This window comes from Limulus polyphemus, unplaced genomic scaffold (genome assembly GCF_000517525.1).
Source record: "Limulus polyphemus unplaced genomic scaffold, Limulus_polyphemus-2.1.2 Scaffold4571, whole genome shotgun sequence".
Lineage (NCBI taxonomy): Eukaryota > Metazoa > Arthropoda > Merostomata > Xiphosura > Limulidae > Limulus > Limulus polyphemus.
The window spans coordinates 32,785-52,460 of NW_013670181.1; the positions used below are offsets into that span (position 1 = coordinate 32,785).

Consider the following 19,676-nt stretch of genomic DNA (forward strand, 5'->3'; position numbering starts at 1 on the left):
AATATTTTTATTTCTTGCTTTTGAAGTTCATATGTCATGCTGTGTTGCAGCCTACAAAGTGCATAATACTTCTCATGATTTAAAGCATGTGTATATTTTACTAATATCACAAAGTACAAATTTCAATGTTAAGCATCTTTTAGGTTACATCATTTAAGTATCTACTGACAGACAGACAGACAACACTGTACAGCGATGTGAGTGGTTAAAACAGGTGACCTCTGCAGGCAGCCTTCAGCATCCTTTTGGGGAAATAACAAATACTTCAACTAAAGTTTAATATTTTACTTTATATAATTGCAGATTTTGGAGGCTGCCATTTTCCTCTCATCTTCCTCCTCTTTGGAATGATGTATAAGCATAAAGAAAGATACATGCATGTGAGATAGTTTAATGTGACACATTTCTGAGCCAAGTGCTGTACGATATGCTACAGATTCTTGTGACTAAAGGCAGTCCAATTTCATGGATAAATACTTAAAACATCTATGAAAATTTTATGTAGATACTTAGAGAAATTAGAAATTCTGTGGGATTATAGAAAACATCTTCTGTGTTTAATATTTGCAGTAATAAAGGCTTCTTATTACAAAAATAGGCATAAATATATCAAACAAATGATGAATAAAATATTTCCATACTAATGTATCAAGCACTTTGTTGGTAAAATCAAATCAAAAATAGATAAACATAATTTATATATGCAGTACAAATAATTCCGTAATAAACAAGACATTAATTTGTTTGTTTTATAGCAAAGGCACATTGAGCTGTCTGCTTTGTCCACCATGGGGAACCTAACCTCAGATTTTAGTGTTGTAAGTTTATAAACTTACCAGTGTCCCACTTACCCTGGTTTGAAATTATCAAAAGTATAATAATTATGGGGTTTTGTGTCCTTTTTAATTCACCATATCATGACCTAATTAAAATACTTAAACTCTTGTTGTTATTTATAAACATTACTACATTAGACAAAGATTGTATATACAGTTCATCACAACTTTAATAATCATTATGTAACTATTTCCAGGAAAAGGTATCTGAAACATGTCACTAACAAAACAATCAGTAATTGAGAAATCTGTCTTCCAGACTGCCTTTTTAATAGTGCTTTTCTTTTAAGAGCAAATAAATCTCAAAAGATATTAATTTTCCTAGAGAATATAGGCTCCATGATGTCTGAGGAGTTCTGTTGTCTGCAGATTTGAACTGCTACTACGAAACATGGCCAAATGTAAGGCATATCATTGTACTAACAATAAGAATGATAACCAGGGATTACATTTTACCAAAACATCTGTCAGATCCTAAGTATAATCCAGAAAGAAATGGTTAGATAACCTAGGAACAGAACACACCATGAAGAGATTTCCTATAGATTAAAAAGTGTGCTGTGAGTGATGAGCATTTTACCTGTGATTGTTTCAAGGAGGATATAAAGGCTAAGTTTATGGGCACATAACCTCTACGGTATCGTGTAGAATAGGCAGTGCCGATGCTATTGAAGCATCTCCCTCATCCACTAAGCCAAGATAGAAGAGAACAACCAGAAAAAAATGGGATCATATGTTATTATAAAATCATTTGAAATTCACATATACACTGATTCTCGTTACACTTAAGCTTATATACAGAGGAACAGATGAACAGGCTATCAACGTCTTTATGCCACGAGCAGGAACACAACCTAACGTGATGTTACTCATGGATACAAGTGACAATAAATAGTCCCACATTTATTATCCTGTTTTATGGATATTACTATATTTCTTAACCAACACATAGTTAAGCAGACATGATATTTCCACAAACAGTAAAGATATATCAGAGACAGATTTCCCCTTTAACTTTAGATTAAATGTTCTGTCATTTGCACACTGATCACGATGCTTCATGGGCTAATGATAATGGATAAAATCAATTCTGCAAAATGATTTTAAAAAATTCCAGGTGCCAGTTAAATAAAGTGACTGAAAAGAAGGTCAAATGGTAATTACACGATACTAACTTTTGGTAAACAGTAACCTTCAATTCAAACAATATTTTTACATATAATTTATACTTTTTATTGGTAGACAGTCAACTGTTAGCCTGAGATTAAAGCAAACAGTTTCTAATGTGACTCAGTTTATAAAAATTTACTAGAACTCACCTCATAAACAGAAGTTTCTATGCTGCCAAGAGTTGGATTCTTTTCTACCTGTTTATATGAAAAAAAACATAAATTGTGTCCAAAAATAAGATCATATTTAAATTTACTACTGAAACTAACCTATGCAGAAAGTATTTGTGTTACAAAAAAAAACCTTCAGTATACATATTAGGCACATATGAATAATGCATTTTTAATTGTTTTGCTTATTATCTTAAACAGTGCTTTGTAACAGATCTTGGGGGCAGAAATAAGTACTGTTGAACATCTCTTTTAATAATAAAAAATGAAAAGGAAAAGTGCACTATAAAAATTATACTGAGTCACTGATATTAACTGAGGCTGTTATTTCTGTAGAAATACTTCGGAAAAAATACATAAACAAACAAAAACAAAATTTATATAAAGAAACTTTTACTGCATATTGTAGAGTTTTGAGTATACAAGACATAAAAAAGTTAGGTAAAAAATATTACTATAATGTTAATATTACAAACTTTTAGGACATGTAATACAGTAGACAAAAATAAAAGTTTACAAAATGAAACAACTGCTAAGTGCTACAGAAGTTATTATTTTCCTAATCTGAAAATGTATTTCCAAACATACTTACCTTCGCTGACACTTATAGCTACTTCTCGATCTTCATCTTTGCTCCAGTCCTTTACACTCCTCAACTGCCCTTGGCAATATCTAATTTCAAAAACTTTACACCGGCCCTCTAATTCCCTCTATGTAGGTACTGTATATAAACACAGTATGTCGACAATATAATTACTTTTTTTTAAACTTACTCCATCCCGGTCACTAACACCGACTCTTAGTGAAGAAGAAGGGAGGGAGAGTGTCAGCGGAGTTAAGTATGTTTGGAAATACATTTTCAGATTAGAAAAAATTATAACTTCCAAACATACATACCTCCACTGACACTTATAGTTAGAATCCCACATTGAGAAGGTGGAGAGGCCGGTGAGGGCATAGTTCATACAGAAAGTGTCTGCACAGAACAAAAGTGTACCATGAGAAGTGGTACCCAAGCAGGAAAAACTGCACTATATCCAGAACAGGTATGCTCTTCACCCAGAAATACAGAAAAGTGAAAAGGGTGGAATATTACACAAGTACGTATGATTGGCCAGCCATACCCACGCAGCCAAGGTTCCATGACTCAGGGCTGGATTTAAGGTGTCAGGTACCAATATCCCCTATTGGTGGCAATGGCAGTTGGACTGCAAATATATATATATCTTTGTGATAGGATCCCCACTAGCAGCCACAGAGTGATGTGTTTCGAACCACGGATTTATGAAAGAAAAAGAGCAGCACCAAAGTGGACAATCCTTTTGATCAACCTGAGGAAGTCCAAAAGGCAACATCCAAGGCCTGGATTGATGGGATCATATATGCCATACTCCACACAAGGTCCAGAACTCATCTGGTCTTGATTTACGAACAGTCATTTTCACTCCCCAACCAAGTGGACAAGGAAATACCCATGGAATTATGGAGAGGACATGGAACACTGTTCCACCAAGGGCCTAAGATGGGACCGCGTTGCATTTGGATTTATGAGGAGATAGTGGATCCCCTGCATGAACAACCTAAGATCTGACAGTGTTCATAAAAGGGTTTGAGCATACCCCCACCAGATAATTTAGCATCAAACTGGACCAGTTTTACAAGTAGGCTCCCGCATAGGTTGGTCCTGCTCCTACTGACATCTGGGTAAAACTTTCATGGACCCAGAATAGGAGGGTCCCCAACTTTGCCCTCTTCTCCGAGTGTGGAGAAAACTCAACACTCCAAAGGAAAATCCTCTGTCTACCACTCCAGCGACTGGGAACTGGGTGTGGTAAGGACTCGCTAGCTCCACTAATACCAGCGGGAGGGATATGTGTGCAGTGGGGAGTCCTGAGGAACAGGGCTCCAGAGACAGTGCAACAGGTGAACCATGTTGCCTAAGTTTTAAAAGCAAACCAATCTCGACTGATTCAGCTCTAAGATCAGCAGGAACTGGCAAAATCCCCTTCAGCTTTAATCATGTTGAAAATATAGTTCAAAAAGTTGAAAAAAAGATTCCATGGTGAAACGAGGAGGCTGTAGAAAGAGATTGAGTCTAGACAGAATGATGATAAGATGCCAATCTCTAGTGTTCTTAATCACTAGAAAAAGATGAGAATAGAATCTTGGATGAATGGGAACGACCTTCTGAATGGGTAGACACCAACACCACTGGTGCCATCCAGACCTTTTCCGAAGATACCTTAGAATACAGACGGAACCGATTCTGTAAACCAAAAGGACAAGGTGTCGAAGGTGAGGGCCACGTGATGAGAATGATCGATCCTCCAGAATTAATCGTTGGAGTAGAAGAGAGGCAAGTAGCCAATGACGATAAAGAAAACTGCAAACGTGCCGTATAAAATCAGGCTTTAAAAGTTTCTGGGACTCCAGCAAACTAGTAAGGCTGAAAAAGGGGCATCTCCTGGAAATCACAAAAAGGAGTATCAATTTACAGTAGTAAGAAATAAATGAATCCTGGAACCCCATAGATCCAACAACAAATCCAAATGTTGAGTGTCCAAATATGCTACAGCCAAAAGATGATAAGCCAGGGCATGTTGTTCTGATAAACGAGGGGAGCAAGGCATAGCAATACTCTCTCATAATTCCATTGCAAACATCCCAGCATACATGGCAATATCAGGGAAAGGAGGAAGAACTAAGTAATACCCCCCCCGAGGTCTATCTGACAACAAAGCAAGGTAGACTCAAAAGCAAGGGGATGAATTCCCAAAGCTTCACAAACTCCCATAACTAATTACATAAAAAAGGCAGAAGATGGCCCTAGTGAAAGAAGGAGCAGAAAACAGTATCTAAATTCTCCTCAGTATATTCAGGTTCATGATGAAAAGCCAACTCTGAACCCCTGTGGAAAACCCCCGGGCTGCATGAAGGACTCCAACTAAAACCGAATCTGGTCACGGACAGCCTACACCGATAATGGACCCTTCCCCTGACGCAGACTACCACCAGACAACAAAGGAGGAATGGACAAACCCTCATGCCAAAAACGTTACACAGGAACTCATGCCTGCATTTTTTTTCTTTTTTTGAATCACAAAAGAAAATCAACAAAATATCAGCAACAAGAAGAAAAAAAACCACCAGACTACTGTCACAATGCTTCAAAAGAAAATGTTAACCACAAAACATAACTCCTAGCACTAATGCTTTGTCGAGAAAAAGTGATTATATTGTTGACATACAGTGCTTATATACAATACCTGCATAGAGGGCATGTCAGGGCCAATGTAAAGTTTTGCAAATTAGATATTGCCGAGGGCAGTTGAGTGAGGTATAAACACTAGAGCATGCAAACACGATGTTTAGATGGCAAATATGAAGACTGAGAAATAGGTATAAGTGTCAGTGGAAGTATATATATATTTTGGAATTTGGCATATATCAGGCAGTGACTAAAAATAAAAGTTTAACACAAACAATAAATTCTATGATAATTTGAGAGAAATTTGTTTATGTGTTTATTTTTCCTCTAATTCCTCCTAGGTTTTTACATTTGGACCTGTTAAATATTGTTTAATCAACGAGAAATGATTCAAGATGCTTTAAGAAGTTATTTTTATTTTAGAATGCATAGATTTCATAGCTCCAATCATGGCTAAATATAGATCAGTCAGAGGGGTGGCCACTAGGGGTATTAATGGTATTTCTCCAGTTTCTTCTTTCATTACATGGGGTATACATACAGTCTATGTACTTTCATACATTACTGGCATAAAACATATTGCTGGTGTGAACATGCTTTATAGATATACTGGATAGGTGAAATGAAGAAAAAATGTCACTGGCCACTACTGAACTGGACCTCCCTTGAACTTCTGAGATTAAACAATTTTTGGAATACTAAGTTAATTTTTATTATTACTGGCATACTTAAGGCAAAAACAAAACCTGTTTATATCCATAACTGGTAAAACATTAATTCTACAATTGTGTTTTGTTTTCAAATCCTACCAATCATTTTAGGAAATTATTTTTCACATATTGTTTATATATATACTTTCAAGATAAGCACTTATATTAAGTGATGATTTTAAGTCACATGTTACTTAACTCTTTTGTATAAAAAAAAAAAAAAACTAAAATAGAAAGTAAAATATAGTTTAAATTATCAAGTCTAGAGGATATGACAATTTTATTCTTATGTACTTTTAATCTATATCTTGCTAGCAAAATGCAGAGACAAAAACAGCCTCTCACCACGCATCACACAAGTACATCTGCTAGTATTTTAAAACTTGGGATATATCATGCATTATCCACAAGAAAAAACAAAAAACACTACCAAATATTACAAAAATTAGGATATGTCACAAAAAAATGTTTTGAAAAATAATCCCTTCACACAATGATCAGAAATACAAATATAGAAATTAGATCACTGCTAACTTTTTTAAAATTTAGGGTATGTCACACAGTAATCGCAAATAAAAGTTTAGAAATTAGATCATTGCTAATAATTGCTAAACTTGGGATATATTACAAAATGTCTAATAATAAGTTTTAAAAAATATTATGAAATTTTGAAGAGTAATTAACCCTCATGCTACTGATAGATCAGTAGATAGAAGTCCTAAAAATAAATTATAGCTTAAAATGTTTAAATAAGAAACATATTAAACAGTTAAGAAATATATAGTCATAGAAAATTATCAACTACTATAAAATTTGAAACATATTGTACATAATATGTACAATATGTCCTAATAACCTAAGTAAAGGTTTTTCATAAAAATGAATTAACAAACCCTTCCTTAGTTAAATGTTCATCTTCCCACTTAAAACTAACTCAGCTGACAAAATTCATGATACACATGCCAAAACAGTACATACAGATTTTAAACTGACAATAACATCATTATACATCTATTTATATTGACCTTTCAGCTGTGTTCTGACTAACATTACAGAAGTTGCAATCTCATGTTACCATTTCCAACATGATAATACTGGCACTTACAAAGTGATCTGTCTTGGCTTTGTTCTAGTAGATCAGTATTTTCTACAATACAGTCACGTTTCAGTTATATTACATGTGTATGTATTATTACTATTTACAAATAAGTTCTTCAATTTCAGTTATTTTTCTGAAAATATGGAATAGTAAATAAAGAAATATAGAAAAGAATGATCTCTACTACTTACGATTGTAAAATGTTTGTACTAGCTTGCCCATACCTTGCATGTTAAGCCTTGCTGAATTTTGCACATGGAGGATGTAAAACAAAATGACTTTTTTGGTTTTATATATGCATTTTGAAATAACAAAAATTTTTACATTACTCTATCAATATCACAGAATTACACTGTAATTTATCAGGCTTATTAACTAAGTTTTATTTCGGTGTAAAATAAAATTGTTTTTGAACACTATTTTCTTTTTCCAAAAATGGGAACAAAAAAGATTAATCTTGGGGACATCTTGAATAGGCTGAGAAAACCCACATGGTGGAAATTATGAGGTTTTGATTGGTTATAAAAACATGACAGAGTGAAGAGTGTGTACGTAAGCAAGTATTTCCAAAAATAGAAAATGTGGGTGAAGCTACTGTGTTTGATTCACTAAAAATAGTCATATCTCAGTAAATAAAAAAGATAGATGGTTCTAATTTTATATTCTAGCTTGTTAATATCAGTAATTTGAGTTTCTAGTTCATAAGAAACTACAAACTTTGTAACTGGACATCACATACATTTAGTTTAAACTAAAGGTGCATTCAACATACCACGTGAAACACAAAATCGATATTTAGGAATTTTGTTTTAATATTTACTTTAAAATTAAGAAATTAACTAATGTATAATACTAAAATTTGAATTATAATCTACAATTTGAAACCAAATTTACTTACGATACATTCATAAAATAATAGTTCAATAACATTTTGAATGTAAGTCTACAAACACGATGACATGCACTTTGGCCCCTGACCATAAGAAAACCAGTAGAGATAGGGATAAACAAGGTTCATCAATTGGTGATTTGAATATGCAGAAATTGGATAAGTCAGGTTCATCAATTGGTGATTTGAATATGCAGAAATTGGATAAGCCAGGTTCATCAATTGGTTATTTGAATATGCAGAAATTGGATAAGCCAGGTTCCTCAATTGGTGATTTGAATATGCAGAAATTGGATAAGCCAGGTTTATCAATGGGTGATTTGAATATGCAGAAACTGGATAAGCCAGGTTCATCAATTGGTGATTATATGCAGAAATTGGATAAGCCAGGTTCCTCAATTGGTGATTTGAATATGCAGAAATTGGATAAGCCAGGTTTATCAATGGGTGATTGTTAGGATGAAGGCAACATAAACTCACTTCTCTATTAGTCCAGTTTGTGCCTTCATTAGTAATATTGTATAAAAATTTATAAAGAACAGTGTTTAAAAGTGCCTAATGCCATTTAAACTTAATTCATAATGACAAGTAGGAATGAATATATATATATAATCTAGTTAGTTATAGTAATATAAGAAGTTTTAACGGTACAAAAAGTACTGAAACAAAATATTCAAAGTATAAAAACTGAGTTACTTAAAATTTAAAATATTTTATCCGTAATTTGGCAAATCACCGTAATTATGTTCGTCTGAGCTTGTATTCCATTATACGAGTCTGTTGTACACAAAAAATCAGCTGTGTTACAAATATATTTATATTCAAGTAAGCCTGTGAGTTCTCGATGTCAGTCACACTCAGATGCTGACAAGTCAGGGAGTAAGTTAAGGTTCGTGTGAAGAATAAAAATACTTTTGTCCATCACACAATTCTCATAATCTCTGAAATGCATATCAATAGTCTTTTTTTGAATCCTGTATATTTTATCTGGTTATTTACTCTCCTCTACTATGAACTGTCAATAAATAAGCAGTTCAGGGTAAAATGAATAGTTGATAGCTCTGATATCAAATGTCTAATCCTGTGTTGAATGGCATTCTGTAAAAGGTCATAACTTGTGCAATATGACCACCCCCTCTGAACATTGGGTTAATCAAATTACAATAACAATGATTGTCACAAAAGGTGAAAGGTCGTGGCAATGCACACTTTTCCCCCTACCTGTACGTATATGTTAAAGTAGTCCTACAGACGCATTTTGATAGGATTAAAATATGGTTAATCACAACTAGCACAGCCAACCTGACAATGTTAAAATAATTCTTTTTATGTCCAGAAAGAAGAAAAAGGCTCCCACCCAAGAAGATATATAATTGAATATGGTACAAAATGATGTGTACAAAGATGAAAGTATATAAAAAGACATCAGCTTCAAATATACATACAGTGTATAAAGTTACTGAAAAAGTTACAAAAATAGAACCAGAGAACATTAGCTCAATGCCAGAAGGTGGTTAATGTGTAATATATTGTACCAATGTTGATTTGAGGCCATAGTTATTGGACAGGAAAAGCTTCTATGAACTCTCTATCAGTTGAAATTGTAGCTCTAGCAGAATTTCTGCACAAATAGTAGATAAGTACTTCAAGTTACTACACCAAGACTTTAAAAAAAAAAAAATCCACTGGAGAAACTGTTGTGAGTCATTTAAAAAAGAATATCTAAGTGCTGCCCCACTATAGTGTAGAGGGCCTGTTCAAATTTTCCACAGCATGTCTGGGAACAAAGGTTTTATTTACCCTGATATAGACGATGATACTGGATTGACGCACTTATCTCGGGGATATGTACATATATTGATTTACAACTGTAGCAGATACAAAAATAAAATAAGCTTATTGGATTCCCATTTCACTTTAAATAATGTTCATCTGAATGAAAATCATTTTGATTCTGAAATCAGTGATCCTCAGCTTTTAGTGAGTTTTCTGTCAGATTAAATTAGGTCATTTTTGTTTTACATATTTCCGCATGACAGCTGTCTGTTTTCAAATTATTTATAACCTACTTATTTCTAGCATGTTTTTATTTTTATTAATATTTTTTATTCTATTTCATTCTAATTAATAATGTCTTTCTAATATGTATTTGTGTACTCTCTTTATCTCATAAAACCTATAGTCCACTCTAGTTTCCATATTTAATATAATACTTTGATCTTTTTTTATATTATTTCTTTAGTTCTCCTTCCCTCCTCAATAATCATATTTCTTATATCCACACACACACCTCTTTTCCAGTCTTTTTGCACAATGGAAATTAGTTACTCTGGCGAGATTCTCAAATGAACGACATTCAGAACACTCCTATACATATAAAACATAACAATATTCATGGTGCATACATTCACTCACCATGAAACTCAAAAGACCTGTTAGTATAGTTGATACAGACCAAGCAGGATTCCAAGTGTCAGGATGGAAATCACTGATGCTAAGACAAAGTCTAGTGTTACACTTGAATCTACCATTTGGTGTAATCATGTAGATGCTAGGGGGTTTGAATGGAAACTCTCCTGGAAACACCAATTTACCATGGTATATTCCACCTATGAAATTAAAAAACATGATACTTCAATATTTCAACACACTTACGAAATTTTACTGGCATGTATAAAAAACATCAACAAATAAAAATAAAATCAACTTCTTAACAGCATTTGTAATGAAATTATAACTTTTAATTTTTAGAAAGGGTATTAAACTAACCCATTTTTATAATCGCAAACACTTAAAACCAGATCTTTCCTATTTGATGTTATATCGTAGAATTATTGTGTATTTGCTATGAAGTTCAATAAAGTTCCTGTCCTGTTGAGCATGGATGGACAAAATGGCAGATGAAAATATGCATTCAAAGCTTATAAATGCTACTGATCTGAAGTCTACCACCATGAATAAGTTGGGAAAATATTTTTTATATTTAATAGGCCATATTGTATACCATGCATGAGCAAAACAATTGTTGCATAAGTTTAGCCTACAAAACTATACATTTTTCAAGAGAGTCAAGTTTCATCATGATCAACTTTGTATCATTTATTCCATCAATGGCCTTTTAAAATGAAGGTACACAGTACTATAAAATAAATAATGAACTGTTAAGGTACATTTTCTTAAGCAGTTACAGAAACAGAAAAGATGATATAGCTTGAATGAACAACTAAAACTACATTTTACAAGTCTTATGACAACTGTAGTAAATGGAAATTAAGAACATTTCTGGTTTAAGAGAGCTCAGATCTGTTTCATGAAAGGTTTTTATTTTTTATCCTTGGTGATTGCTCTAGAACTCATACATATTCGTTCAGTAACTTCTGTACAGTTATAGTGTTTCTTCTGACTAAATTTAATAGCCAATGAAATTATCTATGTGACATCTAGAGAATTTCTGTTAGTATGTTAACACAAAATCAAGAGTAATATGACCTCTTGACCTATTATATTGTTTCTCAAATTAGGAGTTTAAATTTCTTTAAAATGACAATAAATCAGTCTTCTAAATGGCTGATATAGATATTCATTTGAAGACATTATCTGCTGAATTTCAAAATGAAAGTTAACATTTTCCTAAACTGAAAATGTATTTCCAAACATGATTTCATCATTATGGAGACTCCTATGTGTCAAATGGCTAGGGCGTAACACACTGTAACTGGGAGTTCGACCTCAATAAACACCTGGCAGCATCTGGATTTGTACATCAGGTCTGCAGTAGGAAGTGTCTCGACATTATGGCCATCTAGCATGCTTATAGGACATACAGTAAAGATTTAATACAAAGCATACTTGGTCAGGCACCACTCACCACAGAATGGGATCCATAACTTATGAGCAAGATGCCTCTGTAGAGAAAATTAGAAATGAATAATTATCAGTCATAAAGAAACAGAAGTTGTAAAATATCCATGTGATGGAGGCAGTGAGATGTAAAGATTTGCAGGATAGTCTACACACCTGTGCTGATTATGTCCTCCAAACGAAGATGAAAATGGTCAGCCAGGGACATTTTCAGATGATGGATTTCATGAAAAAAGGCCCAAAAAAGGTGACAATTGTCCTGAGGAAGGAAAGAATATGCCAGTTGAATGACCTGACAAATCCAACCCAAAAGGGTATAGGGGGGAAAGATTACTTGAACTGGCAGGATTCCAGGGAATAAACAAACATACACAGGAACCACAGAAGGAATCAGTGTGTGTCAACTACCATCAGAGGGATCTGACTGGACATAGGAGGTGATCTGGATACAAACAGTCAAAAAAAGGTGGGAGAGGAGAGAAATGGGAGTGAAAGTGGAGTTACCCTCCCGGGCAGCAGAGGTCTTTGGTAGAAAAGAACAGTTGGGAAAATGGAGAACATAGGAAGAATGAAACAAAATACAGCAAACATCAATCGCAAAAACATTGGCAAGACGACAAACACACATCAATAACAAGAGGAATAGTGACTTCAAATGGAGGGCAAGTAAGAGCATGAAGGACAATAGTGAGGTTCCAATCAAAAAGTGAGGGCAGAGAGAACAAACAATGGAAAAGGAATGAAATAAAAGATACAGGAAATTGGAACATTGATGCAAATTCAGTAAACCAAAAAGTGGTAGACAAAGCCACTCGGCAACATAAGAAACCGACAAGCTCCTGTCATAAAGCCATGTGAAAAAAATAAACAAATGAGGAATGGTAAGACAAGAAGGATTGTAACCCTGACACAGAGACTAAAAGCAGTATATAGTCCACTTATACTGGAAAACTGCCAACGAGGACAAAAAATTGAGGAAGCAACATGCCTGGAATGGCCTGACCTTCTAGCTGGGGACCAGATGAAAAACACGTGTGAAGATGGAGTGCAGGTAGAGAAAAATAACACATGCCAGAGTAAGACTGACAAAAGAGCATGTGCGGCAAAAAAGAGAAGGATGGGTGGTGACACCAACAGCCGTTGTAGAAGTGGAAACAACATCTGAGCTGGCCAATATGGTTCCATCAACAGATTGTCCAAATGCACCATCACCACTTGTCCCCAAAAAAACAGCATGAAACATATAACAGCCACTGAACAGCAAGAAGCTCCAAGATATTGAAATGGAGAGTGGATTCTGGAAGAGTCCACCTTCCTGACACTTCCAAACCACTGAGATATGTTCCCCAACCAGAAAGTGAAGCATCAGTAAATAAATGACAATACGGATGATGTGGAGGAAGAAGAACCCCCATGGTAGTACTGGTCTAATGTATCTTCCAGGCAAAGTCTGTAAGTAATAGAGAGGGAAGGGAAAGAGGAGCCTCGAAGGGATCTCAAAAAAGGTCCATTGGTCGATTAAAGCCCAGTGTGGATGGCACATGTGGGCACGTCCAAGGGGTATGAGTGCCTGAAGAGAGGCCCACATCCCCAAAAGAGATAAAACCTCTCATGTAGAAGGAGAAGGTGAGAAGGAGACCTTGAAACTAGCTGTTTCATATCTCATAAGCAAAGTGGAGAAGTCTGTGCTAAACTAAAAAGTGAATTGAAAAACACACTCAGATGAAGCAGAAACTGGTAGGTGTGAGGGACAACTTTTCCACCTTGATGAGCCAACCAACTCAGGCAGCTTCCTGAAGAAGAAACCGAGTATGGAGGGCAGAGTCAGCCTGCGAGGATGCCAGCAGTAGCTAGTCATTTGGTAATGGTGGAAACAAAGACCCTGGGAATGAAGCAGTCAAGCGAATGGCTGAACAACGTGGAAAAAAACATAGAGGCTGAGGCTAGGCCAAATGAAAGTGCACAAAACTGAAAACACACCCGTGATAAACAAATCAAAGGAAATGTCAGGATGCTTGGGAGATGGAAATTTGCAGATATGCATCACCCACAGACCTGGAGTGAAAACCCAATAGAGAGTTAAGTACAACTCCATGGGGAACTTGGAAATGATGAAGAAGCAATTCAGAGATGACCTATCAATCACTGGGAACCATCCTTCTATCTTTTAGGGAACAACAAATAGATGAGAATAAAACCACAGACAAGAAATATCTCCTCATTTGATGGTACCCTTTTGAATTAATTCCTAACTGACTCTGACAAATGCTGGCAGGAAATAGGATCCTGCAAAGGGGAGAAGAAATAGGATGGAGAGACAATGGTGGAGAAAACAGAAAACAGAGGGCCATACTTTGGGAAAAACCACCTTTAAAACCCATGTATCGATTGTAAAAGTCCTCCAAACATGAGCAAAGTGAAACAGCCTGGCACCCACCAGCCATGACTCGAGCACCAAGTCACTGATGCTAAGTGCCCCGAAGACAGCGACAGACAATCAAGCAATGGTGAAAAGGCAAAGAACAAGCAGAAAGGATTAGCAAAGGGAGTAGAAGTAGGTGGGTGTGACACTGATAGAGGAACAGGAGGTTGAGACAAACGAGATGACAAAGAAGAAATGGAGTGTGGTAAATGGGCTGTTTCAAGCCTGGACTACAAATTATCAGGAAGATGGAAAAATTGAGGTTGGGAAAAAGAAACAGAGATATTAGGGTTCAAGACTAAAAAGGGTAGTTGGCAAAATGAAATGCAAAAACCTGATCATCCAATGGACATGGGGGATGAGACACACTGACTCTGATCTCAGCTGTTCCCCAAAACTACTAGCATGAACCCCAATATCTGATTGAAGATGGAAAACTCAAATATTGACCCAAAGTTTTGTCACTAAGGAGGGTAGAGGTAGAATCACAGGAAACAGGAGATAAAGACAAAATTGAACATATCTGATTTATCAAGTCAACAAAGGGTGAAGGAGGCCTGGTCAATTCCCCCTGAAATGACACATAACTGAGAAGCATAAACAGGAGGGGGAAAAAGGCTATCTAAATTCTCATCCTCCCTGTCAGACACATCAAGTGCAGGCAAGACAGTATACTCTTCATGTGGTTTTGAATGTTGAATAAAATGAGATAATTCTCTAAGGATCATAGAAGTCATATCATCAGCTGATAACTGTGGGCCTGACCCTGAAGACGTGGTTAATAATCCTGCATGAGCAGGAATTGTAGTAGCAGTATTAACTACTTGAAACTGTGAGTGCATACTTTCAAAGTATAAACTCAAAGTAACGAGAAAACAAAGTAAAGAGAAAAACAAAATTGCTCTAAAGTTAATGATTCCCAAACTTGCAAGCGAAAACAAACATGTCTTAACAGTAAGACTACCAGTTGAGAAATGATTATTAGAAATAGCGCTAATAGTAGTGTCTCACTCCATTTGGTGGAGGGTTGCTGCATGATCATTTACATGTAGACATGCAGAAAGAAGTAGCAGTTACAAGGCTAGTGGAGACAGAAGGCAGTACTAATCAAGAAAGCATTTTGTGAGACGAAGTAAGAACTGAATGAGCTGATAACTTATAGTTGCAAGAGCAAGTCTATTGTAATGAAAAAAAAACTATAATAACAATCAATCTTAAAGTGTTGATTAATTGGTTAATCATAAAATAAATTAGTAAAAATCACCCAATACTTGTTTAAAATAGGTCAATTATCAGTAACAGAAGTGTCAAATTTTGACTTTTAAATTATCAAAATATTAACAATCATCAATATACTACAAATATGCTTATATCTGCAGATTTCAACAATTCAAACAAAAGGTAATAAAGGATAAATTAACATGTCTAAATAAAAGCTTTATACTGTTTTATTATGTGCAACATTAGGAACAGACACCTGTTGTCAGCCAGTAAGTAATGTATTACGTTACACAGACCTTAGGCTAAGAAAGAAGCATTGAAGGGTTTAAATACAGTGGTTCTAATTACACATCTACAATAACATTGTTTACTAAAATTACTGCTGTTTTTTCACAAACAGTATCAAAACTTGCAAAAAAAAAAAGGAAAACTTATAGTTATAGCAACAGAAAGTGGATTTTGGTAAATATATTTACAAAAAGTTATAAACAAAATTCCCAAAAGAATACAATAATTATCTAGTAAAATATTTCGAAAAGGGGTGGGGAGGCTTTTATCAAGATAAGGTTTAAAGTAGATTGAATAAGGAGTAACCATTAAGTAAAAAACATCTAGGGAAAAGACTGATTGAAGAATAAAAATTTGTTGAAAAATTTATTTGAAAGAAATTTTCTTATTAGTTCCATGAAGGGACTTGGTGTTGAAGTGAAAGATGAGGTGGTGGTTTAGGCTTGTTGAGTGATGAATTTTTGAAGACAGACTTGTAACTCGGAGGTACCATTATGATCAGGGGAATTGAAGTGCCTAGGAACTGGAAAAACATTGAAGCTTTCTCATACAGATATGAGGTGTTCAAGAAAATTGTCACCAGCCTATCAATTGTTTCTAAGAGATATAGTTTAAGATGCCTGCTGCACTGGATACATTCTGATGTGCATATTTAACATCCCCTCATATGAAATGTGAAACACTGGCCAGTTATTTATTGCATATTTGTTTAAAATGTATGGACAGATATGACACTTCTTTCTTGTACGTTTGTAGATATCAATAGCAAGCAAATTGTTGTCTTGTCGTTTCAAGTGCACTAAGTGGTCTTTAAGGTTTGATTACATCTATTATAGATTAAGGGAGGTTTAGTGAATATGTTATTGGGGGGGGATTAGTCTTGATTAACTTTCTTCTGTATGAAATTAGTTACTAACCTGGTATGGGGATGGTATGTTAATATCAAAGGGATTCTAGCAGTTTGATTGGTTGAATGGCATCAGTATGTGATACAGTACTTATATGGTTGTGGTACTTTTTTGATGACATCAGCTACATGGTTATACTGTTTTAAAGATCTCTCAACCTCAGTGGTTTTGAAGAAAAGGTCTTGGAGCAGAAAATTCTCAGTCTCATGAACTGTTCTTTAGGAATGACAGCCTTAGTTTCATGGAGATGGAAAGAATGGCAGTCTAAGTAAAGTGTGACTGTCAGCATCTTTATAGCATATGGTGGTTTTAAGTGAATATTGATGTATAAGGTCTGTACATTCTAACCCTTCAACAACTCTTTCTTAGTCTTATATACAACACAGTATTTATTGTCTAACAAAGTGTGTCTGCCTCAAACATTGTACAAAATAAAACAGTATAAAGCTTTTCATTAGATATGTTCATTTACTCTTTATTATCTTTTATCCAAATTATTTCTGCTCATTGCACTCAAGATTATTAACATGTAGTTAAGATAATCCTAATCAGTATGTTGTACTGCCTTATTTGTTTCATAATTAAACTCCTACATACTGGAAAAAACTTTTATAGTCATTAATGTTTCAATGTTTACAACAGTTCTTTACCTTCACAACATTTTTAGTATAAAAGAGCAACAGATGGCAGTATAAAACATAACAATTAGAAACATCATGAAAATGCTATGAAGATGAACATTAGTGCATTTCTGGCTCCCCTTGTCTTTAACCAACAAAATTTCAGATCTACAAGATGATATCTTATTTTTACAAATCTACAAGATAAGTTTCATGTTTGCTTTATGCTTAAAATGCAAAGAAAATCACTTACGAACATAGAGATTTACAGGTAACATTTGTGTTAAACCTTGATATTATTTATAAAATTTACTTGTTGATTACAAGCACTGTGTTCACATTGATAGCAACTCTTCTGTAACAAAATGAAGAAAGTTTCTACGGTATGCATATAATTATGTAAAATATGAAAATCAGGCCAAAAGGAACACAGCAAAAAAAAAAAAATCACACTACAAATTATGATGATGAATTATAAGATGTATCATTGATTTTGATGTATCTATAAAAAGAGGACATACAATTTTTCCCTTAAGTTAACTGCATCCATCACACTTGAAGGCAACCATTCCAAAGACCTTATTAAAAAAATGAAATTGTCTTGGCTGAAGTTGACTCCTACCCTGCCAAAATTTATTTTATATCTGTCTCTCCTAGGTTCTCCCCATTAAGTATGAAAAAAGATGATGCACCAACACTATCAATTCCCTTAACAATCTTAAACATTTCAATGAAATCCTCTCTAACACTTCATTTTTTCATGAGAAAATAAGTTCAGAGATCTGAACTTGTGACATTAATCTAGTTTGACTGAACTCCATTTGTAACAACCCTCTGCTTTCTTCCACTCTAGTTTTCTATCCAGTGATTCATACCTAAAAGAGTTTGATTTGTTTTGAATTTTTCACAAGGCTACACAAGGGTTATCTGTCCCCCTAAGACTAGAAGGAAGGCAGCTAGTCATCATCACCCATCACCAACTCTTAGGCTACTCTTTTACCAATGAATATTATAACACCTCCATGGCTGAAATGGCGAGCATAATTTAGTAGGATGGCAATTCAAACTCACAACTCTGAGATTGCAACACCCTAACCACCAGGCCATGCCTAAAGAAATAAACTTCTTAAAAAAGCCTTTTATGGCCACCTTGTCAAATGCTTTCTGAAAATCCAGATATACCAAATCCACACCCATACCTTTAACTACATAAACAGTAATTTCTTCAAAAAAATGTCAAAAGATTACCAAGGCAAACTTTTCTCTCAGTCTAACCATGCTGACTATCCAACAATGATTTTACAAAGCATCTTTTATCAGATTTTCAAAAACTTTTCCCACCACTAATGTCAAACAAATAGGTCTATAATTACTGGAAAGAGGATTAACATTAGCTAACTTACAATCTTCTGGCCCCTGTCCACTATTCAAGGACTTAGAAAAAATTGTTGCAAATGGTTCACATATCCAATCCCTAACCTCTTTCCAAACCCTTGGGTAAATAATATCTGCCCCTTAACATTCTTTACATTTCCTATTATTTTCTTAAAAAGTTCAAAGTTAATGCAATCATTTTGTTCAATACTGCTTCCATCTAGCAACTGTACAAGGTGAGGAATATTGCTTTAAATCTCCATTATTAAAAACTGAAGAAAAAGTAGAAATTAGTAATGCAGTCATCTCATAATCATAAGTTATTAGCCTTCCTATACCTTCCCTTAAAGGCCCTACTCTCATTCTAACATTTTGCTTACCCTTAATGTACTTGAAATCCTTACTATTTTTACATTTTCGGTCTCCCTTTTTTCATGTAATCTTTTGATTTCCTAATTTCCAGTTTGACCAACTATCTTGATCTTTTATAATCAATTTAAACTTCTTATCTTATTATAATGGAGCTGGCAATGTATACGTCCAAAAACTCGGATCTCGGATACTACCGCACCAATCATAACTGGGTAATATTTTTATAACTAGGCAGTATTTATATAGCTGAGCAATAAATAAAACAATTGAAATTTACACAAAAATTACATGTTTCAGATTTAGCCAATAAAAGTTACAAACAAAATAGAGTAAGTTTCAGATTTAACCAATAAAAATTACAAACAAAACAAAGTAAGTTTCAGATTTAACCAATAAAAATTACAAACAAAATAGAGTAAGTTTCAGATTTAACCAATAAAAATTACAAACAAAATAGAGTAAGTTTCAGATTTAACCAATAAAAATTACAAACAAAATAGAGTACGTTTCAGATTTAACCAATAAAAA

The 19,676-nt window shown here is 34.4% G+C and overlaps 1 protein-coding gene across 2 annotated transcripts in view; it reads right to left on the minus strand.

The window, feature by feature from the left end:
* The window catches only part of LOC106471361 (ubiquitin-conjugating enzyme E2 J2-like), an 86,316-nt gene that overhangs the window by 32,776 nt on the left and 33,864 nt on the right, over positions 1-19,676 (minus strand). For both annotated transcript variants that reach the window (XM_013931961.2, XM_022399971.1), the window contains exons 4-5: positions 10,498-10,691; positions 2,156-2,203 (exon numbers count right to left, since the gene is read on the minus strand). In XM_013931961.2, coding sequence (XP_013787415.1) covers positions 2,156-2,203; positions 10,498-10,691 — 242 coding nt within the window. The remainder of the gene's footprint in view (positions 1-2,155; positions 2,204-10,497; positions 10,692-19,676) is intronic.